Source organism: Amblyomma americanum, chromosome 7, assembly GCF_052857255.1.
Source record: "Amblyomma americanum isolate KBUSLIRL-KWMA chromosome 7, ASM5285725v1, whole genome shotgun sequence".
NCBI classification, from domain to species: domain Eukaryota; kingdom Metazoa; phylum Arthropoda; class Arachnida; order Ixodida; family Ixodidae; genus Amblyomma; species Amblyomma americanum.
Genome location: NC_135503.1, coordinates 132,893,978 through 132,906,375, shown reverse-complemented (window position 1 = coordinate 132,906,375; position 12,398 = coordinate 132,893,978). Strand labels below are relative to the sequence as shown.

Here is a 12,398-nt window from a genome sequence, read left to right as displayed (position 1 = left end):
CTAGACGCCTCCGGGGCCGTCCGGTTGTCTGCTCTCGCTTCTCGACGGCGGTGGCTTGTCGGCAGGCTTTCTTTCCGCGTTGACGTTTGTCCGTGGCTTGAAGGTAGCCCGCCGTCCTTGCACCGCTTTCACTGTCGGCTCGTCAACGCTGCTTGCGAGTTCCTGGTCGTCGTTTTCTCCGGAGACTTCGTGGGGGCGTTTAGTTGCAGTCCCAGTACCCGTTGTAACGGAAGCGTCACTGGCTGGCGGTTCCTGGCCCTTAGACGATAGAGACGGCAGTGCATGAGTACTCGCTCCGCTTTTGTCGACACTCTGCTGCACCAGTGGTGGACCAGGCGACGGTTCACTCGGACGTTCCGCGCTTGTGTCCTGCGGTTCACCAGCGAGGGCTGCATCTAGCATCTAGCTTAACGCTAGACGCCTCCTGGGCCTTCCACTGCGCCACTCTGCTGGACGAATTAGAGGGCATATGTTTTAGGTATTTTAATTTGAGACAGCATGCTGGCATGCGACGGAGTATGTCGGGTAAATGAAGTTAGAGAAAAAAAAGATTTAGCAGAGCGTTGTTTCGATCCACGGACCTCTGGGTTATGGGCCAGCACGCTTCCACTGCGCCACTCTGCTGGACGAAGAAGCGGGCATATGTTTTAGGTATTTTAATTTCAGACAACATGCTGGCATGCGACGGAGTATGCCGGGTAAATGGAGGTAGAGAAAAAAAAGATTTAGCAGAGCGTGGTTTCGATCCACGGACCTCTGGGTTATGGGCCAGCACGCTTCCACTGCGCCACTCTGCTGGATTTTTTTTCTTTATTGCATGGAAGAACTTCTGTAGAAAGGAGGAAACTTCAATCAGACTAGTTCGCGTCTCATGTTACCGGGCTGCTTAATATGAGCCCCCCATAGCCCTAACTCACCACTGCATCCCCATCAAAACATCAAAATTCAGGGAGGCACACACAAGCATCTAGGCACGGCAGCCAGCTTGGAGGTTCGTCGCGAGCAGCATATACACTCCTCACCAACGCACACTGTTCCCGAAACACAGATTTGGACGATCTTGGTGGCTCGGCATGTCTATCCATCATACGGCTTTTCCAAAGACTGAATAGTCCCATCAACACAAACACGTCATAAGGCACAACAGAGTTTTTGACAACAGGCAGAAATCTAATAGTGTATGGTGTAATTTCAATGTCCTTCTTAAGAGTTCGTTGTAGTATGTCCCAAAAGAACATGGCATCACGGTACAGGATGAAGCAATGATCAATTGTCTCAGGCACGTTACACAGACGACAATTCACATTCCAGGGTACAAACATCCCCTTGTCATTAAGAAATGTCTTCACAGGCAGCGTCGCTGTGTGTAGTTTGAAAAAGAACGTTTTAGCGGCTGCCTGAATGCACATCCGCCTAACACGCTTTAGAACACTGATGTCCAAAGACCCCAAATAAGGCTGCCGATACAATGGTGTAGGGAACAAAGACTCAGTGAGAGCCTGGGTCATCTGCTTTCTCGAGAGGCTATACAGGTAATCTAAAGAGAAGCGCACAGTGAGAAAATTGAAAGTGTCAGCAACCTCCTTAAGAAATCCCCATAAAGTCCCCTCACGAGCCTGCACAGTCGGTGCGAATAAGTAAGGCAAATGAAAACTAAGCCGCCTAATGAGCACAGCTACCAGAAACGGGTCGTTTGCCGATTTGGAAAAGAAAAAACGGGAAACGAGTTGATGAACGAACAGGTGAACAAGGCCCACTCCACCACCCTCTAAGGGAAGGAACAAGTTGTCACGCCTCATCGGCTCCCATTGAGAGCGCCAAACGAATGCTGCAAATATTCTATGTATTGCTTGCACCTTCCTCCTCGCACAATGCAGGACTTGAAGGACATACGCGAGCTTTGCAAACAAAAAAATGTTACAGACCTGTGCCCTCGCAAACACTGAGAGTTCCCTACCCATCCAAGCCTGTGTTTGCCGCCGTAGAGTTACAGTTTGTGAATCCCAGTAGGCTGTACTGTTGCGAACTTGGTGCAGCGGAACGCCTAGGTACTCAAGAGGGCTACAGTTCCAGCATATACCACCGAACTGGCTTGGCCTAGTTCCCCAATGACCCAACCAAAAGCCTTTGGATTTCTCTAAATTAAGAGCCGCGCCTGATACATCGCAGAACTGTTTAGTCAAGTTTAGAGCCTCGAGTACACTCTTTTTGTCAGAACAAAAGAGGGCGACATCATCAGCGTAAGCTAAAACTTTAACTTCACATTGAGCCAGAGAGAAACCGCGGATAGCTGCGCTGTTAATTATACTGAGACAGAGGGGTTCCAGATATAGGGCAAACAACAATGGAGACAGTGGACATCCTTGACGAACAGATGCTTCTAGTGGTACTGGTTTCGTTAGCTCCTGATTAACAATAACCCTTGTATAGGAGTTCTTATAGCACAGCCTTATGCCTTTGAGCAAGACGTCACCAATATTTGCATACTCCAAGACCGCGAACAAGAAATCGTGCCGAACTTTATCAAACGCCTTAGCCAAGTCAATTTGAATCAGAGCTACTTGGCCTATCTCATCTGATACTGTCTCTAATACTGAACGTGCAATATGGATATGTGTTTGAATACTGCGGCCTCTAATACCACAGACCTGATGCGGACCTATCAAGTCCATAATGACGAGCTGCAGACGACTGCTAAGAACCTTGGCAAAAATTTTGTAATCAACATTGCAAAGGGAAATTGGACGATATCCCTCAACAGTTTTCAACCGATTAGTATCTTTGCTTTTGGGAATTAATATTGTGTGCCCAGAATAAAAAGTGGGAGGCAGGACACCCACATCATAAGATGCTTTGAAAACTTCCATCAAAACAGGCACTAGGCAAGGCGAAAATGTTTTATAGAATTCGCTAGTAATACCATCTGGCCCAGGAGATTTCTGGCTCTGCAGGGTAGAAATGCTTGATTGAATTTCATCCAAAGTGATAGGTCCCTTCACTATAGCACACTTCTCATCATCAAGTCGAGGGAAGTTTCCGAGCAAGGAACTGTAATCGAAACCCTGACTTGGATCTTCGCAACTGCCAAACAGCTTCCGATAATAGTCGAAGAAAGCAGCAAGAATACCAGGCGCATCACTGTATGTGCAACCACCATACTGAATTTCCAATATTTCCTTCGCAAGAGCATTCTCTCTTTCATCACTCAGGGCCCGACGAGAAGGTTGCTCATCAAGAAACCTTCGGGACCTAGATCGTATCAAGGCCCCCTTATATCTGTCTGTCGCAAATTGTTGAAGCTGTGCTTTTACGTTATTAATCTCTTCGAGATAGGCACCCGGGCTTACCCTCTCTAGCTCATGTAGCTCCGTTAGGGTGCGCCCAAGCTCACGAAGGTGGTGTCTCTTCAGGAAAGCAATTCTTGCTGAGGCCTCAATTGCCAAGTTTTTGATCTCCTGTTTAAACAAGTCCCACTTTTGAAAAATGGAAAGATCACGGCGTGACCATACGTCCTTCAAACAAGTAGGTACAGCACGCTGAAAGATTTCGTCTGAGAGCAGACAGTTATTCATCTTCCACAACTCCCATCGAGGGTGAAGTACATGCCGAGTGTACTTTCCTATCTGAAGAGACACCATACAGTGGTTACTGAAGAAAATGGGCCGCACCCAGTAGCCAAACACACTTGCTAATGCGTCAACAGAAACGTAAATTCTGTCAAGGTGAGCATTAGAGGAAAACTGAAAATGAGTGAAATGTATACTGTCGCCTTTTTCCTGCCCCACATCCACAAGACTATATTCAGAAACCAAATCGGTAAGTAATGCAGCACTATGTTCGTATCTCTTACATACCACTGAACGGTCCTCATCCCTACAAACGCAATTAAAATCTCCCAACAATATAATTTTGCGGTCCGTGCACAAATGTTCAACTAATGACAGAAAAAAAAGCCTTCTATCGCGCTGCTTTGTGGGGGCATAAACACAAATAATCCGCCACTGTACAAATGAAATTGTGAGATCACAGCATATAAGTCGCCCCTCGTCATCTATGCAATAAGACATGGCTGTCATCTCTAGCGTGTTCGCCAGGAATAGCATAAAACCTCCGGATAAGCCTCTCGCGTGGCTAACAATAATGCTGTATTCCGACAAAAAAGGCTCAAGAGCAGCTGCTGTCTCTTCATCAGAGGACAACTTTGTTTCCTGGATAGCGGCTACACACACACTCCATTTCTTTAAGAGATGCCGTACCTGCTGTTGCCTCCTACGATTACGCATACCCCTAACGTTAAGGGTAGCGACTTGATATGCTGCGACGCTCGCCATTTTGGTGCCAGTCTTAACAAACGCCATCCCCTGGAATGTGGTGACCCGCCGCCAAATTGGCGGCCTCTCGGGCAGACATCGCCCTCCTCTTTAACACCACCCTTCCCGTGGCCTCTACACATTGTGCCTTCTGGTCAGCGCCATCGATACACACCTCGTCAGCATCTGCAGGACGTTTCAAAGGTGCGGTGCTGTCCATGTCTTCCTCTGAGACAGCCAAGGCCTCGGCCCACGAACCCAAGGGGAGCACATCACTCGCTGCCACACTGACAGCCGACAGAGAACCTGACACGCCAGAGATCGACGCCATACACGTCTCACCGTTACCCTCCAACGACGAAGCAGAATCAGCATCAGAGGAGGATCGGCGAGCATTCACTGGCTGTATCGCCTCGACTGACTCCACAGGAGGCATATCCGGACGTTGACCTGTGGCAACGAGGTGTTCCTGTGCAGCAAGCACAGCAGTCTCCGTAACACTCACGGGGGGGCCCGGGTCCGGCGGTTTTCGTCCTGGAGGCGTGGATGCTAGATGGCCAGTCGCTTCATATTCCGTGTTGTTTTGAGGTGCTGAAGTCTTCTGTTCCCCATCTATTCGATGCTCATGACTTAGTTCTCCGGTCGCGTCCACAACCTCAGACACATCCATAATGTGTTCTGATGCCACGTCATCTTCCCGCGACCACTGGCCTTGACGCAGCCTGTCAGCGTAACTCAAGACACAGTTCTCCGCAGTATGGCCAAAGCGTCGGCACTGAGTGCATCGAGGCGTGCGACACTGGCGCCGGACATGTCCAACCCGGCTACATCGGAGGCACAGTGGAGATCTCCCTGGGATAAGGACTAATGCCTGCACTCCATAAACATTAAGTGTGTGTGGAAGGGTGCTAGCTGACACTCCATCCTTGAGTGTGAGGGAGAGTTCACGGTTCGCCGTTTCCATATGCTCCATCCCTGGGCACCGCCACTTTTCACGCTCCACAGACTGGACCGTGCCATAAGGCTCTAATGCTTCCACAATCCTCCGGTGTTCCATATAGCGGGGAAGCCAAAGGAGCTTAACCTTGACGTTCTTATTATCCGGGTCAAACACCATGCACCGCAGTCCTTCGACAGGAAACTCCGCTTTGTTAACAAGCTTCTGTTTGGAAGAACTACTCTCGCAGGTAACCATCCACACGTGGCTCATTTGGTATTGACCAATGCACAAAATTTCCCGGAGATCCAATATCTGTGCGAGTGCGTCACGGAAGTCAGGTGCTCCGTACGGGCGACCCTTAAGGTCAGCATGCACCACTCTGCTGGACGAAGTAGCGGGCATATGTTTTAGGTATTTTAATTTCAGACAACATGCTGGCGTGCGACGGAGTATGCCGGGTAAATGGAGTTAGAGAAAAAAAAGATTTAGCAGAGCGTGGTTTCGATCCACAGACCTCTGGGTTATGGGCCAGCACGCTTCCATTGCGCCACTCTGCTGGACGAATTAGCGGGCATATGTTTTAGGTATTTTAATTTCAGACAGCATGCTGGCATGCGACGGAGTATGTCGGGTAAATGGAGTTAGAGAAAAAAAAGATTTAGCAGAGCGTGGTTTCGATCCACGGACCTCTTGGATATGGGCCAGCACGCTTCCACTGCGCCACTCTGCTTTTTTTCTTTATTGCCTGGCTTTGGCTCATAACATTTAACCAAAAAAAACATTCAACAAAAAACACACAAAACACTATGTACATAAGACACTGTCGTGGTCAGCCAGCATGAGTCTGGCTTCGTCATTCTAAAATTCACGAAGCATACAGAGCGGCTCTAGCCTCGAGAGCCACTCGGGAGGCTCCGCAGCTGCTTTTTGGATGGCCAGAAAGCAGTCCATTCTTTCCCGAAAATAAATTCGGGCAGGTCGTGCGTCTTTGTCACAATAATAGCCTGTCATTCTGGAGCGCCATATACAGTGGAGGCCCAAGAGCATTATGAGATCAAATGGTGCCCCATCCTCATTGTCTGTTCTTAAATAACGAATTACCTGCGGGTCAAGTGGTAGCTCTTTCTTTATTGTCCTTTGTAACACATCCCAAAAAAAAACCCCTTCCCAGCAATGCAAAAAAACATGGTCTATTGTTTCGGGCTTTTTACAAATTAAGCAGTTCGATCCCCACGCTAAAAAGAAATCCTTTCCTTCCAAAAACTCTTTAACTGGGAGTGTCCCGGTGTGTAATTTAAAAAAGAAGGTCTTTACTCCTGGTGGCACCTGCATTTTCTTTATCCTTTTTAAAACATCAGCTCCAGGACCTCCACTGTACAGGGCCCTGTACATAGGCTCTGGGAAAACAATATCACAAAGATCATGGTACAACTTCTTTCTTTTAGTTTTATACAAATAATCGCTAAAAAAACGCGTTGAAAGAAACCTAACACTTGCTACAATCTCTTTGTAGTAACCAAAAATTCCACCCGAGAGCTCTTCTGTGGTAACAACAAACTCGGGCAGCAATCGCCGCAGCCTCACCTGGCACACGGTGCGCAAGAACGGGTCTGAGACGTCGCGAAAAAACAAAAAACGGTTCACCAGCTGCCTTAAAAAGAGGTGCCCTATCCCCAACCCACCGTCTTTTACCCGCCGGAACAGGTTCGTTCGGCTGCAACGTTCCCATTCGAAAGCCCATATAAAGACGGCAAAAATCCGGTGTAACTTCTGAATGTGCACCCGAGAGCAATGCAAAACCTGCATCACATACCAGAGCTTGCTAGTAAAAAACAGGTTGCAGACTGTAGCTCTGGCGAAAATGGAGAGATTGGTGCCTTTACATTTTCCAGCTCTGTCACGTGCTTCTTTCGTTTGCTGTTTCCAATACTCCTCTCTTTCGCGATAAGCATGGAGCGGAACGCCCAAATACTTGCCCGGTGTCGTCGCCCACGGTACGTTGGCAAAATGGTCCGGTTGGGATGGCCACCATCCATGCCAGAGTCCGAGGCATTTGGACCAATTAACCCCGCTACCGGTGACTTCGCTGAACTCGCGTACACACCCGACAGCTTCGCTTATGCTCCCCTGATCAACCGTGAATACAGCAACGTCGTCAGCATACGCCAGCAGCTTAACTTCAGCAGCTTGCAACCTAAAGCCATTAATACTATTGTCTTCTATTATTTTCCTACATAGTGTTTCGATGTAAATACAAAATAAGAGAGGTCTGAGGGGGCAGCCCTGACGCACCGAACGCTGCACGCTAATGGAGGCCCCCAAGGCACTTGTTAACAATCAATCTTGTCGTGCAGTTTCGATACGCCAGGGCTACACCCTCGCGGATAACTGAACCGACATTCACATGGTCTAAAACTGAAAACAAGATTTCATGAGAAACACAATCAAAAGCTTTTTCGAGATCAATCTGAAGTATGGCCACCCGCCCATTAATTTCATCGCAGGTGTCAAGTACACTGCGTGCTTTGTGAATGTTGGAAAAAATCGATCGCCCTTTTATTCCACATGTCTGGTGGGGTCCAACAACATCCATTATCACTGTCTGTAGTCTTCGCGCCAATACCTTCATAAAAATTTTGTAGTCCACATTAGTGAGTGCTATCGGTCGATATGCGGTAACAGATTTTAATTTCTCTATATCATCAGTTTTCGGTATGAGCACCGTATGGGAAGTCCCAAAAGACGGAGGCAAAAAGTTTATTCCATAGGCTTCGTTAAACATTGTACATAGCACCGGGGCAATTTCATGCTTAAATTCTTTATAAAATGCCGCACTGAATCCATCTGGTCCTGGTGATTTTCCCAGGTTTAATTCATCTATCTTCTTCTTCTTCTTCTCCTCAAGTAATATGGCACATACCCACGTGGGGGGATTGGCCAAGGTATAGAGTAGAATGCCAATGAAGCATTTGCGCGGGGAAGGAAACGTCAGAAGACTGAATCAAGATAAAAAAAAATAATAAAATTGGGAAAAATAAAATGAATTCAAGAGGTATGAGTCATCCGGAATAGAATCAATCTAGCCTTTTTTGGACATGCGAAAGAATTTTGTATATAGCTAACAAGATAATCGATTAGTTGCACTTATGTAATCGTGAAGGTAGCCGCATACACTGCTCAACGGGAATCCCTTGGCACTCGCACCGAACGATAGAAGAACTGTAAGAGACAGAGGCAGTCCTAGTCTCGAAAGAGGAACCTCCAGATATTGCTTTCTCTGAACCGCGAACCGCCGGCAAGAGAGGAGAAAATGATCGATTGATTCAACTTGCCCACATGATACACAAAGGTTTGTCGCAGCGAACCCGCACCTGCATAAGTACAAGTTTAAGTGAGGGATTCTACATCGCAGGAGTGTTATGGACACTTCACAAAGCCTTGACTTACACCACCGGATATTCCATGGGTACTTTAGGTGTTGAAAGTCCACGGTATTGAGCAACGGATCACTCAAAGTGGCTGAAATATGTGTGAACCGCTGGAAACGTGAAGCTGCTAACAGAATGAGGTGAGGGACGGGATATATTACAGGTGCGCTGAGAGTTGACCTTGCCAATAAATCAGCCACCTCGTTAAAATAGACGCCTGAATGCCCAGGTACCCAGACCAAACGGATGTCGCGCACTGTGCTCGGAACAAAAAACCTAAGTGAACGAGTCAAGAAAGATTTTTCCGAATTTTGGAGAGAGACAATAACTGAAAGGCAGTCTGTAAGAATAAGAACCCGTGCGACATGTCTGGGAATTTTGAGAAGAGCCAAACCAATGGCCAAAAACTCTGCGAAGAATATAGGAGTATAATCAATGATACGAACGGAGTAGCTCCAAGCTAGATCCTGCGAATATATGCCAATCGCCGCCTTCTCACAGCTGCCGGAGGCATCAGTGGAGAGAACAGTATGATGTGGAAAATTCTGTAGGTGTTCAGAAAGAAGATCATTTAGGGTATTTGCGGGCATATGCTTCGCATGGGACGGGAAAATAAAGTCGTAATAGAAGACGGGATCAGCCTGCGTGTCAGCAACTCGTTGCAAGGAGATCAGATCAACCTGAAGCGGAGCTAACAGATTCTGTGTGAACCTAACTTGCGGAAGCTGATAACGTGGCCAGTGATTAGTCAAAAAAAAGGTGTGGTTGGGATACAAAAATTGGAATACTAACGCCTGGGGCCGGGTCAAAAGACTTGAGGAAAGTACGCACTGTTAGAAGTTGGAAGCGGGAATAGAGGTTGGGGATACGGGCTTCCAGATAAAGGACAGCGTTGGAAGCTGATTTTGGGAGCCCGAGGCATAGCCGTAGGGCACGTCTTTCCAGTAAGGCTAATGGCTGCAGCTTGTAGTTCGCGCTACCAGAGAACAAGGGGCAACCAAATTCCAGAATCGGTCTCATATAAGCCTTATAGAGCAACAGTAGCGTGTCACGACGCATGCCAAACTTTTTATTGCCGACTCGGGTCAAACGGCCCAGTGCAAGTTCCCCTTTAATAACATTATTCTTAATATGGTGTCGCCAGTCCAAATTTTGGTCATAAGTAACACCTAGGTATTTAACCGACTCCACCTGCGAAATTGGAGTGGAGCGGTAGGCTAGCGAGATGTACATAGGAGCGTCGGGTGGAAATACCAGCACGCCACATTTGCTGACATTAAGTGATAAATTGATTTGGTCCAACCAAACTTCAAGAGCATTCAGATATGCCTGCAAATACCCGTAGAGCACATGAATATCCTTTGCTGATGCGAAAAAAAGCTATATCATCTGCGTATACTTAAACTGTAACGTTAGGATGAATGGGGATGTCCCGAACTAATATGTTGAAAAGCAGCGGAGAAAGAACAGAGCCTTGCGGCACACCTCTTGATTGACCATAGGTATTAGAACAAAAAGATCCGTCTGTACAGAAGAAAAATCTATCTTTTAGAAATTCACAAATCCAGGCGTAGAGGTAATGCGGTGGTTGTAGTTGAGCAAGCTTGTTAATGAGGACTGTGTGCTCCACGCTGTCATAGGCCTTCGCAACGTCAAGCGTCACCAAGGCCGAAACTTCTCTCTGGCGCATTGAGAGTCGTATTCGGCTCTCGAGATCCACATGCGCGGACCATATGGAACAACCGCGACGAAAGCCAATCTGTGCGGGGCTGAGGCCGTTAATATGATGAACATGCTTTGTGAGGTGACTGTGTACTACTCTTTCTATTAGCTTTACTAAATTTGAGGTTAAAGCAATAGGCATAATATTGTCTAATTGAAATCCATTGTCTGCATTTTTTAAAGGTAAAATTATTTTCGCAATTTTCCAACTGTGAGGAATCCAAGAGGTTTCCAATGACGCATTTACAATATCTAGAAGGTGAGTTGGAAAGTCGTGCGCTAAAATCTTTAACATGCCCACAGTAATCCCGTCAGATCCCGGAGCAGCAGAGTGCATCGAGGAAACAGTTTGCAGGAGCTCCGACACGTCGACCTCAGGATAGTCCGAGCTGGGGGTGAGAGTGTGCAAAGGTTCTGCTTTCTGTACCTGGAAACGTAAGGCCAGCCCCTGCGCGATGCGTTCAAGGTTTTGCTTAGCCTCCTGCGGAGACATTACCATTGACCTTATGCGGTTGGAGGCCGGAGAGCTGTTATTCTGCGCCATGAATCTATAGAGAGCCTTCTTATTCTGGGGTTTTGAGAGATACGTGTTTAAATTTTGATTATAATCCTCCTTTGCCTTTTTAACAGTTCTTTTGAAACATGCAGAGAAGAACTTATAATTTATCCAATTAGCTGGGCTCTGATTATAGGAAAGGCTTTTCCAGGCTGCTTTTCTACGACGATAAGCTTTCTCACACTCCTCCGTCCACCAAGGAGACGTCTGTCTGGCAGGAGCAGTAGTGCACACCGAGAATACAGAGCTCTCAGCAGCATCTTGCAGAAAGGTAATTGTCCGCTGAGCTCTTTGTGCTCGACCTGAGCTAACTATGGAGGGGAGTGAGGCAGATATCAATTTTTTGTACATAATGTGGTTTAGAAATTTCATGGTTGCACCACCTTTTCTGATAGGCGAGGATATAATAGAAAAGGTTATTGGAAAGTGGTCACTAGATGTACCTGAGTCTTCAGTTGACCATGCAGATACGCCAACCCCACGAGATGCTAATGTTAAATCTATGATTGAACGGGATCCTCCTCGCATAAAGGTTACTGCTCCGGAATTACAGCAGCGCACTGCATTCATTGACATCCAGGACCACAGAAGCTGGCCGCAGGAGTCAGAGCGACTATCCCAGGCACTGTGGTGCGAATTAAAATCTCCTGCGATGACTGTGCTGTTTGCGCCGCTCAGTAAGGTATCCAAACAGTCTGTCCTGTGAACACCGATTGGGAAGTAGACGTTAGCAATAGTGACTTTGGCGCACTGTGGAAGGGAGATTTCAACCTCCAACAACTCACAGTCGGGGCGCATAACTGTCTGCGAGATTGATGCCCTGTGACATATTTTCGTAGAGATCATAGTTATTAACCCACCACCCCTGCCATTAACGCGATCTACCCTGAAAACACGAAATTTTTAAAATGTGAATGGTTTAAGTGGAGAGAGCCACGTTTCTTGTAAAATCACAACATCTGGATTATGTTTATGAAGAAGTAATTCAAGATCCGGTAAAGAAGAAAGTACGGAGCGACAATTCCACTGCATAACTTTTAGACCCGCCATGATTATCGACTGGTTAAACAGGCATCAACAGCCTCCTTCAGCACATATGTCTGGGGAATTAATTTGGGGGGTCCTTTCATTGCTTTGACTTGCGGAACAGCTGAATTCGAGGGTGAGGAAGAAGCTCGACGCTTCTGGGAAGTGGTGAGCATTTCAACGTCCATGCTACAAGTATCTACGTGAGCGACACTGTCAGGAGCGCTGTTGGCAGGCGGTACTTGGGGCACGGTAGGAGGCGACATTGAATGACTCTTACTAGCAGCACTTGGGAGTGATGCCGGCGTAGCCGCCGAAACATGTGATTCAGTAGGCAGAGATTGGCCAGCAACAAGCTGAGATAGAGCTTCGGTGAAACTGCCCAGCATTCGCTCGACCACCACAGAAAGAGCCTG

At 47.3% G+C, this 12,398-nt stretch overlaps 1 protein-coding gene across 1 annotated transcript; it reads right to left on the bottom strand.

The window, feature by feature from the left end:
* Positions 1-5,652, bottom strand: LOC144098070 (uncharacterized). The gene is made up of 2 exons (XM_077630626.1): positions 4,876-5,652; positions 1-369 (listed from the first exon to the last, which is right to left on the bottom strand). The coding sequence occupies exons 1-2, from the start codon at positions 5,650-5,652 to the stop codon at positions 1-3; spliced, it is 1,146 nt and encodes a 381-aa protein (XP_077486752.1).
* Between the last annotated feature and the right edge of the window lie 6,746 nt (positions 5,653-12,398).

Excerpts from the sequence above, each read along its gene's own strand:
- LOC144098070 (XM_077630626.1), bottom strand. The coding sequence starts at position 5,652 with ATGCCCGCTACTTCGTCCAGCAGAGTGGTGCATGCTGACCTTAAGGGT. Across the intron at positions 370-4,875 it reads AAAACAACACGGAATATGAA|GACACAAGCGCGGAACGTCC; the intron begins GCGACTGGCCAT and ends GGTGAACCGCAG.